The sequence below is a fragment of the Rhinolophus sinicus genome, linkage group LG01 (assembly GCF_036562045.2).
Source record: "Rhinolophus sinicus isolate RSC01 linkage group LG01, ASM3656204v1, whole genome shotgun sequence".
Classification (NCBI taxonomy): Eukaryota; Metazoa; Chordata; class Mammalia; order Chiroptera; family Rhinolophidae; genus Rhinolophus; species Rhinolophus sinicus.
In genome coordinates, this window is record NC_133751.1 from 79,680,614 (window position 1) to 79,702,683 (window position 22,070).

A 22,070-nucleotide genomic window follows, 5' to 3' on the forward strand; every position below is an offset into this window, starting at 1 on the left:
CACAAAAGAATCCTTTCCTTATCAGTGTTGCTTACTAAGACCCTTAGGATCTTGAACCAGATCTGCTGCTGCTCTGTAGCTCCACTCATCATGACCCCTCAAAATATTCGGCTCTTGAGTGGCAACATAAAATAGAACAGAGTGTTTGAAGGCTGTGGGAGAAGAGAGGTGTGTGGCAGTTTTTTCTTTTATGATAGATATGACAGATGCAGCAGCTAATTGTCCCCTAACATCTGTTCTCCCTTCTTCCATATTAGTAGAACCCTTGATTTTTTAGCTGGGCGTGTGGTTACCCTGAATTAATATTCCATTTCCCACCCTCTCTTGCAGCTTGTTGTGGCAATGTGACTAAATTCAGAGCAATGGGACGCAGGAGGGAGTGATATAAATAATTGCTGGGTGGAGTTCTTTAAGAAGGGAGCGTACTCTCCCCTTCATTGAGTTTTTCACCCGCGCACTGTGGAATGTGGCTGTGATGGTTAGCTAGCCTGGACCTTGGAGATGGGGACAGCACCTTTGAGTAGAAGAGTAAAAAGATACAGCAGTCCCCCTTATCCACCGGGATAAGTTCCAAGACCCCTAGGGGATGCCTGACGCCACAGATAGTACTGAACCCTATATATACTATGTTTTTCCCTATGCATACTTAGCTATGATAGTTTAATTTATAAATTAGGCACAGTACGAGATTAACAACCGTAACTAATAGTGAAATAGAACAATTATAACACTATATGGAAAAAACATTATGTGACTGTGGTCTATCTCTTTGATAACCGATCTGATAACAGGGAGTAAGAGACTCCTGAGTAAAACGTGGGTAGTGTATATAGCGACAATACGCTGGACAAAGGGATAATTTTCATCTGGGGCTGAACGCAGCAGGATGCTGTGAGATTTCATCACACAACTCCGAATGCTGTGCAATTTAAAACGTATGAGTTGTTTACTTCTGGAATTTTCCGTTTGATATTGTTGGACTACAGTTGACTGCAGGTAACTGAAAACACGGCAGGTGAGACTGCAGACAAGGGGAGACTACTTTAGAAGGAACCTGGGGTCTTCACTGGAGCTACCCAATGAATCCGAGACTGCTTATGCTCAGAGCTGTAATGTCAGAGAGAAATAGTTGTCCTGTTTAGGCTACGATTGTTTTAGGTCTCCATTTCAGCTGCTAATTATTACACTTGGGGACAAAAATGTTATGAGGTTCAAACTGTCAGCTGAGTAATAGGAACAAGATGAGAAACATTCTTTTAAAGATATTTAATAAGACTTTTTTCAAATCAGTACAAAAATTTAAATACAAAAAATGATTTGCTATTGACAAGTCTCAAATCTATCATGGAAACTCGAAAAAGTTACCAGTCTATTCACCATTCATGGTATTCTGTAAGATATTTGAGAACAGTCACCCACTACAGACATTCTTTTCCCCTGTGGGATGTCATACTGCTTAAAACTCTGTATTTAAATAACAATGCCAGTTGGGTCCATTTCACATGGAAAAATTCTAGTTAACTTTGAATTAAATACGGGTTATAGTACTATCCCTACACTTTAGAGTACGCGGTTGTTTCATCTGCTTTTACACTAATGTGTTAACGTGATGTGCAACACTCAAAAGAGAAACACAGACACATAGATAATTATTTAAAACTCTTTTTTTTTTTTTAAATTAAGTGGAGTAATTCATTTAGCTCTGAGATTAGCACCATTGTAGAATACACAGTATCTGGCATAGATTTTGCTCCTCCCCTATCGAAAAGTTAGAAGCATATGCCCGATAATATACGCACACACACACACACACACACACACACACACTCACACTCACACACATATAGGCAATTGAGTAACAACCAATAAATAAGTTGGAAGGTATTTTGGAAACTGAAATTTGGTTTTAACTAAATAGGTATTTTCTCTCTTATGTGGTGGAAATAAAAAGCCATACATGTACAGATAAATACAGTTTTACAAATCAGCTGATCTGGCTTCCAAGCCATTTCAATGCAGCTGTTCAGCAGAAGGAGCCCAGTGGCTCCCCATCATCCCCATTATCATCAGCCCCTAACCAGTATCCTCAAAGACCAACCCAAAGGATATTTGGCAACATTAATGCTGTCTGCCTTGAAACTGAAAGTTGGGTGGGACATTTTCTAATGGGAAAATTTTGTCATATGATTAGCAGTGAATAAGAAATGCTGTGGTAATTAACTCATTTCTGTTTTTAAGAAATTGAGACGAAATGGTGCTCGTATATCATAAGAGAACAGACATATTAGATTGAAGAGAATTTTCGTGATTGTTAAAAGGATTCAGATTTGACATAGACACATTTCCATATACCGTATTTATTTGTGTAATTTCCCATCTGGAACTATCCCCTCAACTCCTCACTCTTCGTTTTGTGGAAAAGACACAGGATTTCACCACCATAGCTCCACATTATTTTCCCCAGTGGCTTATAGTGTCAGCAGTAGACTCATAGCTGACTTGAAATGCTTTGGCTGTGTTTTGAGACCAGATTTGAATGCCCAAAGCAGTTAGTATGTACCTAAGTGAAAACTTGGAAAAATATTTATTTTTCTCTTTAAACTTATATTGACTCTTTGAGTATGGGTGACATGAAAAGCATGGGCTATCATTGCCCTTTGACATTGCAGATAGCCCTTCCACAGTTTGCTTCTAAAGAAAACAGTTCTTTTCCTACAATTTCAGTACCTACACCAGGAAGTAGTACATTCATTTTTAAATTCAAAACTTCAGAAATTATTTTTTCAAAAGAATTATTTTCCTGTGTAATTCTTTTACACTCCCAAATAAAAGATGAATTGGATTTTGGAAAGTGACTTTGGAATCTCAGACCACATACCAATTTGCATGTATACTACACAGGGAAATTTCTTTGAAATTCAACAGTTACTAAAAAATACTGATATCCCCTGCATGGATGAAACCTCATTGTAGTCATTTGTGTGTGTAGGCTAAGGAGGGGATTTTCATATGCATGTAAACAGAATAACTGCTACTGATAATGAAAATTCCACACAACTGGAAAGTCATGGGAAGAGAGCATTATTTTTTTTCTTATAACTTCCAGGTGTTTATATTAGTTGGGCCATAATGGAAATTACACAGAGAGAAGGAAAAAAAAAATCAGAAAACAAACAAAAAGAACCCTTGAGGAATAAATGAGTTATTTACTGCTCATGTCTCCCAGCTGGTTTGTTAGCTCCTTGTGGAGCGCTGCCTTAATTCACACAAAGGTGTCGGTCTCACCCAGTGCGAGGCACAGAGAAAGCACTGAGTAAATACACAATGGTCAAAATTGGTTCACTTGTTCTTCTAGAGACACTAGATACACAGTGCTGAGTAGGACTCCTGGTGTTAAAAGACACAGGAGAGAAATAGCCCTTCCATTAAATCCTACCATGGACCCCTGTCCCCCACCCACCGAGGCAGTAACACTGTAGAACTCCCCCACATTCCATGGCAAAATATCTGCACAAACACAGGAAATTATGCAAGTAAATACGGTATGTAATTGTTATCATGGACATTTCTTTAAGCCACATTTATAAATATTCTAAAGTAAACAATATGAGTGAGTGACTTTCACTAGCTGAGATCTTTCATACTGAAATATTTTGACTGATCTGAATAAGCAGGTTACCATGGAAGCACATAACATACAACAGCGAATACGATTCCAGTGGGTACAACACAAGTGTCAGTACTTGATACATAAATCTGTCCCATCATTTTCAATTACAAGCTGCTGTGCAGAGCATACAACATGCATCCTAGTTTTTATTTGTACATGATGGTTCAAATTCTCACTTAAATATAAACTTTCCAACTATATAAATGTTTTGAAGCAATTATGTTTTTCATTCAGATTTCTCGGTGCATCATTTTCTTCTATTAAATCTCTCTCTTTTTGGTTTCTTTTTTACATGGGATACAATAAATATCCTGAAAAGGAGGAATGGACATACTGCCCAGCGTACAGCCCCGCGGCCTGTTCTGAGGGCATCTGAAGGAACACGCGGTCTCCGGGCCTGAGCAGCAGCACCGCACTCCCCGAAGCCTGGTCCAGGAAGCCCTTTTTGTACTCGTCATATGTGTACATCATGGGCTCGTTGTTCTTGAACAGAGCAACCCACACGTTGCCCCCCTTGCAGTGAACATGGTATGCAAAGTAGTAGACGCCTGGGACCTCGCAGGTGAAGATGCCGGTCTGCGGGTTGTAGTTCTGTCTGCCGTTGTAGAGCAGTTTGTCAAACTTCACTGGAGCCCCCACAGGTGGGAAAGGTGCAGTCAGCTCCGCGGTAAATGCAGGCATTTCGTAGGCTGGCCCTCCGTGCTTGCCTTTCTTAGCCCCATAGGCATGGGGGGGTTTCACTCCATCAATCCCCAGCCCCATATCTGGTAGATACTCTCCATGGGGAGGTGGTGTAGGGGGCATGACAGCTGGGGGGCCTGGGGGCCCCGGAGGGCCTGGGGGCCCTGGAAGGCCAGGCTGGCCTTGAGGACCCAGGGCACCAGGCTTCCCTGGGGGGCCGTGAAGTCCTGCTACTCCAGGCTTTCCTACTCCAGGGAACCCAGGGGGTCCTGGGAGGCCTGGTTCTCCTTTGGGACCTGGAATTCCAGGTGGTCCAATGGGGCCACTAGGGCCTGCAATACCTGGGATGCCTGGGGGGCCCTGCAAACCCTGATCCCCTGGGATTCCTGGCTCTCCCTTTGGTCCAAGCAGCCCTGGAGCACCAGGGAGCCCTGGCAAACCTTTGTGCCCAGCTTCCCCCTTGGGCCCTATGGGACCTGGCAAACCCCTTATGCCAGGCGGCCCTACTTCACCAAGGAAACCTGGCTTTCCTGGGAAGCCTTGAAGCCCTGGCTCACCCTTGGGACCTGGTGGCCCCTGTGGCCCCACAACCCCACCTTCTCCTTTAGGTCCAGGAAAACCAATAGCACCTGGAGGGCCCATAGGACCTGGCATTCCAGGCAGGCCTGGCTCTCCTGGGGGACCCCCCAACCCAGGGGCACCTACTGGTCCTTTCTCCCCTCTTGGTCCCAGAACCCCAGGAACACCCCCTACGCCCCTGTCACCTTTGGGTCCTGGGAAGCCTGGTTTTCCGATCCCTGGAAGGCCCGGGGGTCCTGGCAGCCCGGGCAGTCCCTGTTCCCCTTTGCCACCTGGAAACCCTGGCTGGCCAGGGATTCCATCCTGGCCTGGTTTTCCAACTCCAGGCATCCCAGGAGGTCCTTGAACCCCTGGTATCCCAATAGGGCCTTGTGGCCCAGGTTCACCTGGAGGACCTGGCTTTCCCAGGGGGCCCTGGGGCCCAGGGAAGCCTGTCACTCCTGGTTTGCCCACTCCTGGAAGTCCGACAGGGCCGGGAGGGCCATGCATCCCTGGTGGACCCTTCAGGCCTGGCAGACCTGGCATCCCGAAGCCCTTCTCTCCTTTAGGACCTTGAAGGCCTGGGGGTCCTGGGGGTCCTTTGGGTCCTCGCTCACCTTTTGCACCTGGTTGCCCTGGTAACCCTGGTCCACCTGGTTTCCCAATGCCAGGAAGTCCGTGAGGCCCGGGAGGTCCTTGTGGTCCTGGGATCCCCATGGGCCCAATTTCCCCTTTTGGTCCAATTTCCCCTTTTGCCCCAGGCATTCCCATGGCGCCTGGCTTTCCTGGCATTCCAGGCATACCTGGCTTTCCAATTCCGGGATATCCCTGTGGCCCTGGTTTTCCTTTGACTCCAGGTATCCCATGACCTGGTAAACCAGGGGGCCCAGGTGGTCCTCTTGGGCCAGGCTCCCCACGGGGACCTTGCTCCCCTCGTAAACTGGCTAATGGTACTTCTACTGGGAAAGAGGAGAGAGAGAGATAGAGAGAAAGATAGAGAGAGGGAAGGAAAAAGAGCAATTAATATTGATTATCCTTCGCTTCAAGGAAGTCATGACAATGATTATTTAGTTCTGGCACATTTATCTATTACTTATTGAGAGGAGCAACTAGGAATAATGTGTTCATCTTGCAGGACTGTACGTTATCAATACTTAAAGGATAATCAAGCTAATAATTTCTTTGACATATTTGAGATAGTGTTTTGAGAATTGTTATCTGCTGCTACTTTTATCAGCATTGGTTAAGTAAAAAACGTTAAAAGTAATAAACATTTTCCCAAGTATAAAACTTGGAGATATTATGGTGTGTTCTCTATAGAAAATTTGAAGAACGATAAAGAAAAATCAAAGTTGCCTATAAGCCCACTACTCAGAGGTAATCACTTGACATTTACATATATTTCCATCTCATGTGTTCTAGGTATGTGTGTGTATGTATTTTAAACAATGTTGGAGTCATTCTCCATTTTTATTATTTCTGGTTTTTTTTTTACTACTTCTTGATATACTGTATTTTTCCATTTTCTTGATTTTTTTTATGGATTGTAATTTCTATTTAATGTAACAGAATTTATATATCTTATTATCTACTAATTTGTTTATATATTTCAGTTATATGAAATAGATATAGAAAACCCTTAAAATTTAAAAATTCAAGATCTTTAAATGGAATTTTCAGAAAATATTTTGGGAAATGCTGTCCCCACATTTAGGAAGGCTATCTTACATTTAGAGTAGGCTAAAAGTTAAACACCACAGTATGAAAACATCCCTTTAAGGCAATTTGTTTCCTTCAGCTGTTCTCTTTATATTTTATCTAAATTACTTTCTTGAACTCTTTTATTTATGTTTAACATTTTTATTAAAAATATAGCTCACATACTATAGTATATATAGTAACACACTATATTGTTTCAGGGATACACCACAGTTATTCAACATTTATATGCCATGATAAGTACAGCAACCATCTGACACTGTACTATGCTATCACAATATTATTGAATCTGTTCCCCTTGCTGTACATTACACCCTATGATTTATTTGTTTTATATCTGGACATTTTGATATCTTATTCCCCTTTGCCTTTCTCCCCCTTTTTAAATTCATCAATTACAGTTGACATTCGATATTATTTTTTATTAATTTCAGGTGTACAGCATAGTAATTAGACATTTCTATAATTGAAGAAGTGATCCCCCTGACTAGTTAGTATCCACATGGAACTATAAATAGTTATTATCATATCACTGACTATATTCCCTATGCTTTGCTTTACATCCCCATGACTATTTTTTAACTACCAATTTGTACTTTTTAATCCTGTCACCTTTTTCACCCCACCCCACCGCCCTCCCATCTATCACCCTATCAAATCTAGTACCCATCTGACACCATACATAGTTATTACAATGTTAATTGATTGTATCCCTAATGCTATACCCTACATCCCCATAACTATCATGTAACAACCAATTTGTACATCTTAATCCCTTCCCCTTCTTGCACTTATACCCCAAACCCCCTTCCATCTGGCAACCATCAGAATGTTTTCTGTGTCTATAAGTTTGTTTGTTAATTTTGTTCTTAGGTTCCACATGAAGTCACATTGCATCTGTCTTTCTCTGACATACTCAGCACAATACCCTCCAGGTCCATCCTTACTGCTGCAGACGGCAATAACCCATCCCCTTCCATAGCCAAGCAATGTTCCATTGTATATATGTACTACCTCCTCTATCCATTCTTCCATTGATGGACACCCAGGTTGTCTCCACATCTTGGCCATTGTAAACAATGCTGCAGTGAACATATGGATGCACACATCACCTCAAAGTAGTGTTTTGGGTTTCCTCAGATAAATACCCTGAAGTGGGATTACTGAGTCCTTAGTTGTTTCTTCTTATAGCCTTTGTTTTAAATGTATAAGTATTGATATCCCAGCTTTTTTGTGTGTTTTTCATTTCCATTTTCATGAAATATTTTTTTCCATCCCTTTACTTTCTGTCTGTGTGTGTCTTTCAATATGAAGTGAGTCTCTTGTAGGCAGCATATGTAAGGGTTTTTTTTCTTTTAAATCCATTTAGCCCTCCTATGTCTTTTGATTGGAGCATTTAATCCATTTACATTGAAAGAAATTGTTGCTAGATATGTGGCTTTTGCCATTTTATTATTCATAATTTTGATTTTTTTTTCCATTTTAAAGAAGACCTTCTAACATTCCTTGCAATACCGGTTTGGTGGTGATGAACTTCTTTAGCTTTTTCTTGTCTAGGAAGCTCTTTATCTGTTCTTTGATTTTAAATGATAGCCTTGCTGGGTACAGTAGTCTTGGTTGTAGGTCCTTGCTTTTCATCACATTGAACATTTTGTGCCAATCCCTTTTGGCCTGCAAAGTTTCTGTTGAGAAATTAGCTGCCAGTCTTATGGGAGCTCCCTTATAAGTTACTAGTTCCCTTTCTCTTGGTGGTTTTAGGATTCTCTTTGTGTTTAACCTTTGCCATTCTAATTATAATGTATAATACCTAGGTGTAGGCCTGTTTGGGATAATTTTGTTTGGGACTTTTTGTACTTCCTGGACTTGTATGCCTATTCCCTTCACCAGGTTAGGAAAGTTTTCAGTCATTGTTTCTTTAAATAGGTTCTCAATCTCTTGCTTTCTCTCTACTCCTTCTGGTACCCCTATAATGTGAATGTTGTTATACTTGATGTTGTCACAGCAACTATGTTGTTACACTTGATGTTGTCTCTTAAACTATCCTCATTTTTTTTTTTTTTCTTTTTAAGGAGGGCGCAGCTCACAGTGGCCCATGTGGGGATCAAACCAGCAACCTTGGTGCTATTAGCACCATGCTCTAGCCAACTGAGCTAACCGACCGGCCACCCCAATTCTTTTCTCTTTTTGCTGTTCTGATTGGGTGTTTTCTGCTACCTTATCTTCCAAATCACTGATTCAATCCTCTGTTTCATTTAGTCTGCAGTGATTCCTTCTAGTGCATTCTTTTTTTCCCCCTTTCTTCCGCCTCCCCCCACCAACTCCGCTTCAAGCCATTGTTTCTCAGTCTAGTTGTGTAGAACACAGCTCCCTGGCCCATGCTGGTGTTATGAGCCTTGTGCTTCGCCCCTTGCTTCGCCCCCCCCACCCCCCAGCTGAGGCAGTCAGTCGCCAGTCGGCCACTCACAGCAGCTCTCACTGGCTGCCAGCCACTCACAATGGCTTCTGGCCATTCACAGCAGCACACAGTAGCCCACGTCAGCACTCGGCAGCCTGTGGCAGCTCGTGCCAACTTCCGGCTGCTTGCGCTAACTTCCGGCTGCTCATGCTGACCTCCGGCTGCTCACAGCAGCCCAGCTCCAGGGAGAGCTGTTTTCACAATCTTAGCTGTAGAGGGCGCAGCTCACTGACCCATGTGGGAATCGAACCAGCAACCTTGGCGTTCGGAGCACGGTGCTCCAATCGCCTGAGCCACCTAGGCTGACCCCTAGTGCATTCTTCATTTCAGCTATTGTATTCTTTCTTCTGACTGTTTCTTTTTTAATGGTTTCTATGTCCTTTTTTTTATGCTTGCAGCCTTTTTGTTGAAGTTCTCACTAAGTTCCTTGAGCATCTTTATAACCATTGTTTTGAACTTTGTATCTGGTAGGTTGCTTGCCTACATTTCGTTTAGTTGTTTTTCTGGATTTTTCTCCTGTTCTTTCACTTGGGCACATTTCTTTGTTTCCTCATTTTGGCTGCCTCTCTGAGTTTGTTTCTATGTATTAGGTGGATCTGCTATGTCTCCCAGTCTTAGCCGGGTGGCCTTATGTGGTAGATGTCTTGTGGGGTCCAGTGGAGCAGTCTCCCTGGCCACCTGAGCCAGGTGTTCCAGGAGTGTCTCTTGTGTGGGTTATGTGTGCCCTCCTGTTATAGTAGAGCCTTGGTTGCTATTGGCACATCAGTGGGTGGGATTTACCCTCAGGCTGACTGGCTGTGGGGTTTGGCCATGTTCACAGTTTATGGGCTGCTGTACAGGAGGCTTAACCCACTGAATGGGATTTGCCCCAGTGGGCTCTGGTGCCTGTTGAGACCACCCTTTATGTGTGCCACTTGTGGGGCTAATTGGGTGGTGATCTGCTATGGTCCGAAGCCAGTCTTCAAGTATATTTGTTCTGGGGCCTGTTGGAAGGCTGTCTGGTGCAGGCCTGAGTCAGCCACTGCCTGTGACTGGCCAGGTAGGAGGTACAAAGTGATCTACAGTTGTTTGCTGCCTGTGGTAAACCTGGAGGTGCTTGGGAGAGGCCATGCTGCGAACTGAGGACAGCCACCACCAATACCAGGCCTAGGATAACTCCACATAAAGCCAGCACACCCAGAGGCCTACTGCTACCAGCCCCATCTCTTTCGGTTGAGCTGCTGATAAAGCCTCATGCAGTATACAAGTTGGGTGGGTCTCAGGGATCACTAGAGTGGGAAGAGTTGTGGTCACCAGGTTAATGTAGACTGTGGTTTGGTGCCAGTGCTGAGCCTGGAGTGACATGGCAAAAGTCTCAGAGCACAGTGAGGCGAGTCACTGCTTGCCTGGGGCTTTGGATTTCTATAGTTTCCCAAGACAGAGTACAGTGTGGATGAGCTGGCTGCTTGTGGAGAAAGTGCCTTCCGTGGTCCAGGAGTTGGGTGGGGCAGGGTCCCAGCTGAATCAGCTTGGTGGAGCTGCAGAGCTCCCCAGGCCATTCAGATTCAGATTTGGCCTGTGCGGGCGGGCTCAACATAGGAAAGATGGTGTCTCTCTGCCGGCTGCATAGAAGGAGGACCTCCTCACCAACAAAATGCTGACTGTCCTCCAGTCCTCCACCTGGAGCCACACACCTTAGTTTGCCCCCCGTATGTCTCTGAGGCCCCTTGAATCACTGTCCTTCTGCTGGAGTCCAAGGCGAGTGCCTGGGAGACAGTGAGTCTGTGCATAGGCCCTTTAAAAGGACATCTGGGTTTCCTATAGCTTTCTGTCATCCCACCCAAATGGTTGGAATCCCTACTGTTTTTCACAGCCAGATTGTTTTAGGGGGGCTCCTCTTACCAGTACCAGTATTCCAAGCTGGGGAGCCTGGTGTGGAGGGCTGGAGTCCCTGACTCCTTTGGGGGGTAACCTCTGTAGCCGAGATATCCCTCCTAATTTTCAACTTGCACAGGAAGGTTTGGATCCTGTTCCGTGTCTCTACCCCTCCTACCATTCTTGGCATAGCCTCTTCTTTATATTTTTAGTTGTAGGATCTTATTCAGCTAGACTTCAGGTGGTTCTCCAGGTTGATTGTTCTATAATTTTAGCTGCAATTTTAATGTGTTCATGGAAGGATGCAGGCACAGTGTTTATCTACTCTGCCATCTTGGATCTCCTTGTCCTTGATATTTTAATGTAATAATATATGGCAAAAACATTTCCTCTTGTGAAAATGCAGTGTGATGTGGATGATGAAAGCCATCATGTGGACTTGGGGAAGAACTGGAGCATTTTATTTTGTTTGTGATTTAATAACACCTTCCATATCTGTCCTCTGGAGTCAGATAGACTTGCTTAATTTCTTTATGTGCTGCAGGATTTACTAAGCCTTAGATATTCATTCTTTAATGTGTTTTTTCTCATTTGCAAATTTGGTTTTTAAACAGAAGTGAATAAGATATTTTAGGATTTTAGCATGACGAGCAGTGTGGAATGGAGTAGAACTGGGATTAGGAGCAGGAAGCTCCTGGCCTGGAAATGAGATCTTGATTGGGTCACTTAAGCCGTTAGCAAGTCTGCTTGCCTATCTGTACAGCAAGAATAATATATCCACACTATAAGATTAGATCATGGATATGAAAGGTGTTGTGCTTTCTCGAATTGTTATCGAAATACAAGTGTATAGTAACATAAATGATTATGTTACACCTTGCAGAGAAACACAACTTTGGATCTCCCATGCTACTGGAAGTAATGGATAACATAAAGAAATGAAATTTATGGTCCCAAAGTCTTATTGTAACCAGTGGTGACATCTTAATCCTGACTGTTGTATTTTTCACTGAGCTACTGTCAGAAAACAAAATAGAACCATTGAATTTCTATTCTTCCCAAATTCCCTGAGTGAAATCTGGTACTCATCACAATAAGTACAGGAAATGCCAAAAGCCAGGCAGGCCATTCAAGGAAGGAAAACAAATGGCTGAGCTAGTCCCCCTAGTGGAATATCAGTTCCTAAAGAGAAGCCAATTGGTAATACTTCTTTTATGCCAATAGTTATTATGAGAGTACTATCAAGGCATGTTATTTCTAAGCAGTGGATTGTGTAGCTAACACATCAAGGGAGCGTCTGGGGCAGGGTCACGTCTTATTCATCAGCGTCCCCAGTGTCTAGCATATTGCCTGGAACTTACTCTGTTCTTACTTAGGGTTTGTTGTGAGACCAGTGTTGGCAACTCAGAATTCTTGTGGTGTCTCATAGTGTTTACTTAGCACGTTTACTTACCTTATGGCATCGATCCTCTCAACAATCTTACTTTACGTATGAGGAAAAGTAGTTTCATAGAGGTTAAATGACTAGGTCTCCCTTATTTCTGGCCTCGAGGCATCTAGCCCTCTTAGTGCCAAATCCGGTAGTTCTCCAGAAGTGGAGTTTCCTGCTTTCGCAGGAACCAGAGAAATAGCCTCCACTTCCTCAAAGGCAATTGCTACTTTGATGCAGTACCTTTCCTGCAAATGCTAGGTTTCCTAGAACTCCAAATAAACCAACTGAATTTGTAAGAAAGTGTTGCTCACAGTGATAAACAGTTTGCGGGTGTTGAATAACTAATAAATATGCCTAAAAAGTATTGGAAGAGATTTTTCAGGTATGATCTCTAGATGCAGTCTATACTCCTTAGTCTCCTTTTGTTGATTTATTGATTGACATGTGCAGTAATTTAATTAGAGCAGTCTTAAAAACACTTGTATTTATCTAGCACCTTGTTCACAAAATGCTTTTATGTGAGTACTTTTTAAGCATAACACGTCCTTACAACATTGTTCTCCTAATTCAGGACACTGATGGTCACCTTTCTTTTGTTTTTTACTGCTTTGTCCCCCAGCATCTGGCCCAGAGCCTGACACAAAAATAGATGCTCATTAAATAATTGCCAGATATTTGAATAAATAAGTAATGAATAAAGAAATAAACGATTTGTTATTAAATATATATTATTTTGTCATTTGATGCTGTGAAAACAGTAAAGCGCAACATAAAATAGTAATTTTGTTTGTATCTTTCTTTAAGACTTGAAATTTTCAAGGATAGAGTTTAGAATGCAGCAGGTATTTAATAAATGTTAGCAATGTATTCTAAAATAAAAAATTCTAAACTTGAGCTCCCCAACCCCCTGATCGCAGGTTAGGGTTTCGGAAGGCTGCTGTTCTGTAACAGCCCAGGAGCACGATGTTACCTTTGCCTTTCTTGGGTGCTGCTTCCTTGCCCATTCTTGGCACCGGCTGCATTTCCTTCATATATTGGGGTAGATGTGGGTACTCTTTGCCATACTGCATGTGGGGCAGCTCCTTGCCCATGGTAAGGCCATCTTTGCTCAAAGGTATGTGAGGTATTTGTTGGCCCAGGGGCTGGTATTGCGGAATTTGCGGTGGGATCTGAGGAGGAATTTGCGGCAGCGGCTTGATCCCATAGTAGGCACCAGCCTGAATGAGCCTGATGGAGCCCAGGGAAATGGTGAGCAGCACTCCCAGCAGCTGCAGCGGGGCAGGTGGCACAGCCATCACCTGTGGAAGGAAGGAATGCACCAACATGTTGAAACCTGCAGGCCAAGTGCTTGGAGTATATTCAGAGATGGAAAAACAAAGACAGAAAAAAAAAAAAAGACACAGTCTTTACTATCAGAACTTCTTACGTGGAAGACAAATGAAAAGGAAGATGCTACCTTTTAATAGAAAACAAAGGAAAATCAAACGGAAAAACAGAGGAGAACAGGATTTGTGGACAGAAGGCAGTTGGTATGACTATAGGTTATAGGAGAGCGTGCTAGTTGTCCCTAAATACCAATTCTGCCTTCTTCCATAGTATTGCAACCCCTGGTTTTCAGCTGGAACCGAGTAGCCTAGAGCAAAAACAGTTCAGCCAGTTGTGGCATGTGACATGTTCAGGCCAATTGGATGTAGTTAGAATGGGTGCAACTTCCAAGAAGGATCCTAACAGGAAGTGGACATGTTTTTGCACTTCGTCCTTTCTGCCAGCTGGATGTGGATATGTTGCCTGGAAACAGACCAGACACCTTGGACCCTTAGGTGTAAGCTGTGCACTGATGGTGGCAGAGCAACAAGCTAGAGAAACTGTAGCCTTGCTTGAACATGGAGACACCATGTTGATCCTTAAGTTTGGAATTTGTGCAAGAGAGAAATAATGGTCTGCCTTCTTTAAACCACTGTTATTTTGGGTGTCACATATTCGCACTAAACTCAATCCTAACAGATAGAACAGATTCTCCAAAAAGAGGCAAATGTGGTGGCAAGTGAGGCTTTTATTAGTAAGTGCCAAAATTCTACTCTAAATGGAAACAGTTGATAATTTATAGACTTTATGCCAGAGGCTGAGATTTTTCATCAGCTAGATGCCCTTTGGCTGCCTTGGTGTGGTCTCAAATAAATATAAATGTTAAAGAGCAAACAACAAAAACTGCAGAAGTCTGAATTGTAAAGAAGTTTCTTCAAATGTGACAGTCCCAAAATGTCATTATAAAAATCACTATCATAATTATGCACATACAGGGATACTAGTTCTTGCTTCTATCTAAATACTGTGAAGTCATTCATTTAGAATTGGGTTAATTGGTTCTGGAGTCCATTACAGTTTATTTTTGTACTATTATGAAAGAAAGGAGTTTACAAAGCAAACTAGTTGCATATGTAAGGTAGAAATGTTTCACTACTCATAAGAATACATGGTTTCTAAGACATTTAATAGCACCCTTTGCAAATTAGCAGTTAACAGAATAAATATAAATGGGGCTTAGGTATCTGTTTATAAAAACTATCTTGAAAAGAGCTCTGGAAATGCCCAGGACTGAAGACCCAAAAAGCCCAGGGTACTGCAGTGTTTGCAAATGACCACTAGAGGGCAGGCAAGTGTGGTACACACTGAAGTCTGTTCAATAACCCATCCCTAGTGCTAACATCAGATACTTTGCTCTCACCGTATTCAGGGACTTAGTGAAAATCTGAATCCTAAGTGGAGTGTCATCATAATGCTGGAGAGAGCTCTGTGTGTGTGTGTGTGTGTGTGTGTGTGTGTGTGTGTGAAAGAGAGACAGAAAGAGAGACAGAGAGAAGTTTTCCACAATTTTTAATGTATCTTCTGGAAAACTTAATTAAATAAACTTCTGTCTATATATAATTTAATTTCCATTCTCCTGAGAGCTTGTTTTCTTTGCTTCTGCTTTACTTAATTCTGGAGCATAGTTTTCCACTTCCTAGAAAATGTGCATTGACTTTGCAATATCTTATTCAAGAGTAATGCCAAGTGAGTGAATAGGCTACAGAAGAATTATTTAATAAAAAGCACCTAAAAAGTATTTAATTAAAGAATCCCTACCACAAAATTCACTGCTTTACAATTTTTCTAAATATACTAACTAATCATTTTTCCCCTTTGGGGGAAAAAACGAAGAAACATCTGTCAGCAAAATGATTTATAAAACTTTCTCCATTTCATAAATCAGGATAGTCTTAAGAACTGTTTATTTCAAATGTACTCTAAATAATTTATGTGCTGGTAAAATGGCAGAAGATAGAAAGCTGTTGTTTTCTGTCCTTCTAAGAATGATTAATTGTTATAAACCATTTGGATAAAGCCACAAAATTAATACTGAATTATACTCAATAATAGTCTAATTTATTTCAGGTGAAAAAAGAACATCTGCTGTAAGCATTTAATGATAATTTGTTTAATACTTACCAGAAACAATGCTAGACCCACCCACGTAGGGGTTACAAAAATGAATATGATATAGTCAGTGGGCCCTGCCCTCAAGGAGTTTATACTCTTGTAGTAGGAGGGACATATTTGTAAACCATTAATGAATAGCAAAGAATATCCAGAAAAAGTTAATTTCCCTTCCACTTCTGTTCTCCAGTATCTAAAATCCCTTTCCTTTGCATCAACAACTTCCCCATTTTCCCCACATGTTTCCAGAGATATTCCATGAATATGCACATGCAATATACACCCCTTTAGGACACAAATTATAGGATACTATACACATTGCTAGTCCTTACTTTTTTCATTCAGAAGACCACAACTTCAGACCTTATTTCTCATCTCATTTCTGTGTATCTGAACAGATTCCTACAACTCCTTAATTTTAAAAAAATAAAACTCGATTGTTCCCTAAAGTGCCGTCTGGCTCTAGCATCCAGGGTCTCAGGCAGTTACTAGAGAGCTGAAAATGTTAATCCATACCAGAAACACATGGTAATACCTGGTAATGTCTAAGCTGGGACTTAATTCTACCTTTGGGGATGAATTAATTTAATTATCAAACCCTAAACTGGTGGTGATGTCTTTAATAATAAGCTAGCATGCTTGGCCCTTTACCCTGCCATCAATTTAGTGGATGTGTTGGGTTATACTTAGTAATCTTTAAACCAGGACAATCTAATGAAACACTGGAAAACTGGAAAGAGGCAAAATGCCTGGAAGAACCCCAATTGCATACCAAAGGCCCAGTGGGATCGTGCTTTACTACAATTATTTCCTCTTGCAGGCTTGGCCTTTCTCTCCCCAAAACCACCTCCTACGGTCTGCCATCTGCTATTTCTCTGACTTTTTATTTAAGTAAACTTTGTTCAGATTTAACTTGAATATTTATATAGGAGCCCTGGTTAGAATTTACCGCTTGACTTATCCTTAATAATTTCCCTCTTGTCCCTGAGGATAATTTTGGTGGTCAAAGTGGTGTGGTGGTTCTCCCCAAATCACTCAAAAGAACATCAGATTTGTGTAACACTATACAAACACCTGGCGGAAGAAGGAGCCTCAGAGTTCCTGCTGGGAAGAAATGGTAGAAGTGGGTTTTCTTGCCTTGTTTTTTTTTTTTTTTTTAGAATGTAGAACAAAATAATCTTTTGAGTTCTATTTGATTTTTTAAGATTTCTATTTGATAATGTGTGTGAGTATACCTAAACATAAACATATATAATGTGTGTGGACACTGGCTTTTTGCCAGCCAAGCTGGCTTAGTGATAGGTGTCATGTCATATGGGAAAAGCATTGTAGCAGCCAAAAGACCTGGAGTTGAAATGTAGCTCTGTGACTCTCCATGTCTGTGACCTTGGGCAACTCCCTTATCTTCGCTAAACCTCAGTTTCCTTACCTATGAAATAGAAATTATAATCTCTGCCTCTCCCACAGGGCTGTTCAATGGCACAAATGATAATATGAATTCTTTGTGAGCTGAAAAGCACTATTCAAATTTAAGTTATTGTTTATGGAGTGGGTCCAAAAAGACAAATCAAAACCAACTGAAATGTCAAAGATTTTCAAAGAAGGATACTAGCCAAAGTAAATGTGAGGTTAAATGCAGTAATGATAAACCTAATACGAATAAAACAACAATGGCCATTAAAATGTACATGTTAAAACTGGCAAAAAAAAAAAGAAAGAAAGAAAAAGAACAGCAGAACCAAGGCAGTTACTCATTCTGGTGTCAGACTTGCCAATCCTAATCATTTTGAACAGCCCTAAATGGTTCCCTATATTTGGGCAGGACTGCAGAGAGTTTCAGTTTCCTCATGTGACCTGTAATGTATGTAACAGAATAATGTGATATATATTATTTTAGACACTCCTCAACATTTGATTTGTACATTTATCCTCATGAAATTTTAGCTTGCTGTCCAAAAGAATGCTTAAGTATTTAAAATTTCAGTCCTTGCCCTAAATCCAACTTTCCCATTCACACGGGCTAACACAGCTGTGTGTGTGTGTGTGTGTGTGTGTGTGTGTGTGTGTGTGTGTGTATGCGTGTCCATGTTGTGTGTGGTGTGGACAAGCCTGTCTGCTCTGCTCTTGGACGTCTTCCCCTGTGCCTCCCTCCGACCGCCCCCTGCTCAGGGTTTGTAGTTTCTCAAGGCCTCAGATTTACCACGCCTGAAGCGAAGGCAAATCCGGCAGAATCCTACTTCTCCAGTATTCCCCAGAATTGTCTTCTTGGCTTTTCCACACCTCTCAAAGAGCATTTTCTCCTCATTTACATTTCTCAGGGCAATTCATTCAAAGGTGTTTATATTTTATTTATAGAGATATTTATATTTAGGAATTGTTCTGGGTATTGGAGATAGAGTGGTAAGTTAAAGAGATGAGGTCCCTGATCTTATTGAACTCACATTCTAGTGTGGGGAGACAAGGAATAAACAAGTTAAAAATAAATTTTATCGTTTCAGATTTGAGTGCTATGAAGAAAACAAAGCACGGGAAAAGGACTGGAGAGTGACTTGGAGTAGAAGACACTGTTTTGGAACGGATGGTGGGGACAGACATCTCTGAGGAAGTAAATTTTGGATAGAGATGTGTGGGTTGAAAGGTTTTTGATTCTTCTTAAGACACAATACTGCAGAGGAAAGAGTCTTATTTATTAGAATAGAAGTTGTAACTATCTTTCCCTGATGTAAACCCCTATTTCAAAATGTTATTCCTCATCTACGAGTGTGTCTACTCCCGTTTTGACCTCTTTATTGATTGTATTCTTTTTTTCTGAGGGATTCGTCTCCTCCTCCTCCTTTTCCTCCTTCTTCTAGCCCTCTCCACATTTCAAACCTCCTGTATTAGTTCACTAGGGCCGCCATAACAAAGTACTTCAGACTGGGTGGTTTAAACAATAGAAATTTCTTTTCACACAATTGTGGAGTCTAGAAGTCTGAGCTCAAGGCAGGGTGCGTTTCTTTCGAGGCCCCTTTCTTTGGCTTGTAGCTGGGTATCTTTTCCCTCTATCCTTACATGGTGTTTCCTAATCTCGTCTTAGAAGGACACCAGTCATATTGGATTAGAGCCCACCCTAGTGACCTCATTTTCACTTAATTTTCTCTTTAAAGACCCTTCTCCACCTACAGTCGCATTCAGAGGTACTGGGAGTTGGCACTTGAACATATGACTTTTGGGGGACACAACTCAGCCCAAACACCTAGACCTAGACCAACTCAATTCCTACATTTTCTGTAAAGTCTTCCCCACTTTCTCAACCACCACTATTCTCCTAGTCCTGAAAGTTTAACATAAAGTTACATGTAATTCCTGTCAACCTTATTTTTTTTCCTGTTGTTTTTGTCCATTACAACTCAACATGGTTAAGCTTCCTTGGGACAAGGAAATGTATGACTTTCTCAGTATTTACTGATGGATCCTCAAAGTCAAAATCCTTAGTGTTTATAGGGGCTTTAGAAAATATCGAATTTAGCCTCACTCCCATTTAGAATTCTGCCTATAACAGTTGCTGAAGAAAGCCTTCGTATTTCCTACTTGGATATTATTAATAATGATAGAAACCTTCATAAGGCAACCCGTTACCTGGTTGTACAAATTTTGTTGCTATTTTCATTATATGAGCAGATTGTAGGAGAGTCTATTATTTTTTATTCATAGATGGCAGTGCACATGTAGTTTCCATTTAGTGGGGGGTCGGAAAGGGGGCATTAAGAAATGTATGCCAAAATTGGCTAAGGAAAAGGATGGATGGTCACATGACCTTTTATTATCTTGCAAATAAGCTCACCTTCAGGCATCTTCTAACGTGGGATAGGTAACTTTGTGGCATAATTGATTAGCATTACAGATATTAAATACACTAAACTATGTTAACCCCCCTGAGGTTATGGTTTCATTGCCCTTTAGAATATTAAACAGTTGTATATTTAACTTAGCATTGTCTCGGCATTCTTTTTTATCAGTTTATTATAACAACAATAACAACAACAAGGGCCCTCCCGGTGGCTCAGGTGGTTAGAGCTCCATGCTCCTAACTCCGAAGGCTGCCGGTTCGATTCCCACATGGGCCAGTGGGCTCTCAACCACAAGATTGTCAGTTCAATTCCTCAAGTCTCGCAAGGGATGGTGGGCAGTGCCCCCTGCAAGTAATATTGAACACGGCACCTTGAGCTGAGCTGCAGCTGAGCTCCTGGATGGCTCAGTTGGTTGGAGCGCATCCTCTCAACCACAAGGTTGCCCGTTCGACTCTCCCAGGGATGGTGGGCTGCGCCCCCTGCAACTAGCAACGGCAACTGGACCTGGAGCTGAGCTGCACCCTCCACAACTAAGACTGAAAAGACAACAACTTGAAGCTGAATGGCACCCTCCACAACTAAGATTGAAAAGACAACAACTTGACTTGGAAAAAAGTCCTGGAAATACACACTGTTCCCCAATAAAGTCTTGTTCCTCTTCCCAATTAAAAAAACAAACAAAAAAACAAACAACAACAACAACAACAAAAACTCAGATTGTAAATATTGTTATTTCAAATCAACTTAGTCATCATGTTAAACAAAATTTTGATGTGCTCACTTATGAATGAGAATTGTACTTTTAACACTCTGAGACTTATGCTTTGATGGGGCACAACAAGGGTATCCTAAACAAAAAGGTAAATATACAATGTGTTGAATGATATGCAGAAAAACAAAGCAGGAGAGAGAGGGGAGGTAGATGGTTAACATTTGTTGAGATGATGTGCTTTGAAACCCATTTTACTGGAGCAACTGAGCATCTATGCTTGGATGGGCTGGCACCTAGGTTTTAAAGGACAATAGAAGCAACTCGAAGTAATAGAGTGTAGAGAAATTTGGCTTTCTAGGGGTTTCTGGAGGAGATTAAGTGTGAGCAGAGTTGATTGCTGTATAGGGGAGAGTCAGAGAAAAAATTTCTAGTGGAGGAGTAGTCAAGAAAGGAAAAATTCATTCAGATGGCCTTTTTATATTTATTATATGTATTATAAATTCCCTCCTTTATTGCCTCAGAGATGAATAAACCCTAATCTTCTGAAGAAACCTTCAAAAACCCTAATGCTTTTGTGGGAAGGGATTTTTTGGGGTAGCCAGTAGAATGATTCCTGGTTGATATTGGGGAAAGTTAGTGACTGTATATGAGAAAACCAGAACCAGAGGGTGGGTGGGGAGGAAGGGCAGTAAACTTCAAAGTTATAATGATATTCGCTAAGGTTCTGAGCATTTACTTTTTACCAGCGCAATGAACGTACTTCAACTATGTTATATCATTACTCTTATATCCACTTAGTAGGACATTTTTTTTTAGACATTAAACTCTTTCAAATGATAGCTCCCCATCTTGTATTGATATAATTACTTATATTACTGAAATTTACATTGTAAGTTAGAAATTTAAAATTCTTATTTGATTACTTTTATACTTTTAGGAGTTCTCATCCGATATATGAGCTGTCATCCAATATATTGTTTTAGAAGTACAGATCTAACTGTATCATCACTCTTCTCCATCTTGTCCTCCAAACATCAAATCTGTCTTGTTAGTTGAAATAAAGAATTTCTCTGTTATATAATATGAGATCCTGGACAAGATCCCTTACTTTTTGGTTTTTGGACCAGGGGCACAAGTTTGGGAAGTCAGAAAGTCCCTGGCAAGGTGAATACATTGAGATGGAGCCCAAAGAAATAAACCTATCAGGTGTTGATCAATCAGTCCAATGAAGGCAATGGGCACATTCATTCAATAAGCATTCATTCATTTTCGTCAATCTGCCCATTTATACCTATCAGGACTGATACAAGTATAAAATAGAGCTTGAACAGTTTCATTGATGAATTCTGAATTTTGCTAAAATTAGGAGCAGCCAACTATCTCAGTGGCTAACTATAAGCACTGCATAACCTCCTGAGACATACGGAACTTTAGATGTCAACTAGGTTGTGCCCTCAGCTCTAGAAATGGGCCACCCACCTAACCCCTCTGAAATGGATGGCCAACCATCACATTCCACAAGTTCTCTAGAGGAGGTTATTTCACAACATTCCTCAGTAACCAATGCAGCATTTCACAGACCGACATTTCCTAATATCTAATCTGAATCTTTCTTGCTGAACTTTAAGCTCATTTCCCCTTTTCCATTCTCAAAGGAGGTGGGAAACATCTGGAGAATATTTTTC

General features: G+C 41.3%; 1 protein-coding gene across 2 annotated transcripts in view; it reads right to left on the reverse strand.

Moving 5' to 3' along the window:
• Positions 1 to 1,251: 1,251 nt before the first annotated feature.
• The window catches only part of COL8A1 (collagen type VIII alpha 1 chain), a 154,897-nt gene continuing 134,078 nt past the window's right edge, over positions 1,252 to 22,070 (reverse strand). Inside the window, exons 3-4 of one of the 2 annotated variants that reach the window (XM_019756542.2) lie at positions 13,340 to 13,667; positions 1,252 to 5,865 (exon numbers count right to left, since the gene is read on the reverse strand). In XM_019756542.2, coding sequence (XP_019612101.2) covers positions 3,959 to 5,865; positions 13,340 to 13,664 — 2,232 coding nt within the window. In that variant the 5' untranslated portion in view covers positions 13,665 to 13,667 and the 3' untranslated portion in view covers positions 1,252 to 3,958. Of the gene's footprint in view, positions 5,869 to 13,339; positions 13,668 to 22,070 lie in introns of both variants that reach the window. The other variant, XM_019756541.2, reaches the window with a different exon arrangement.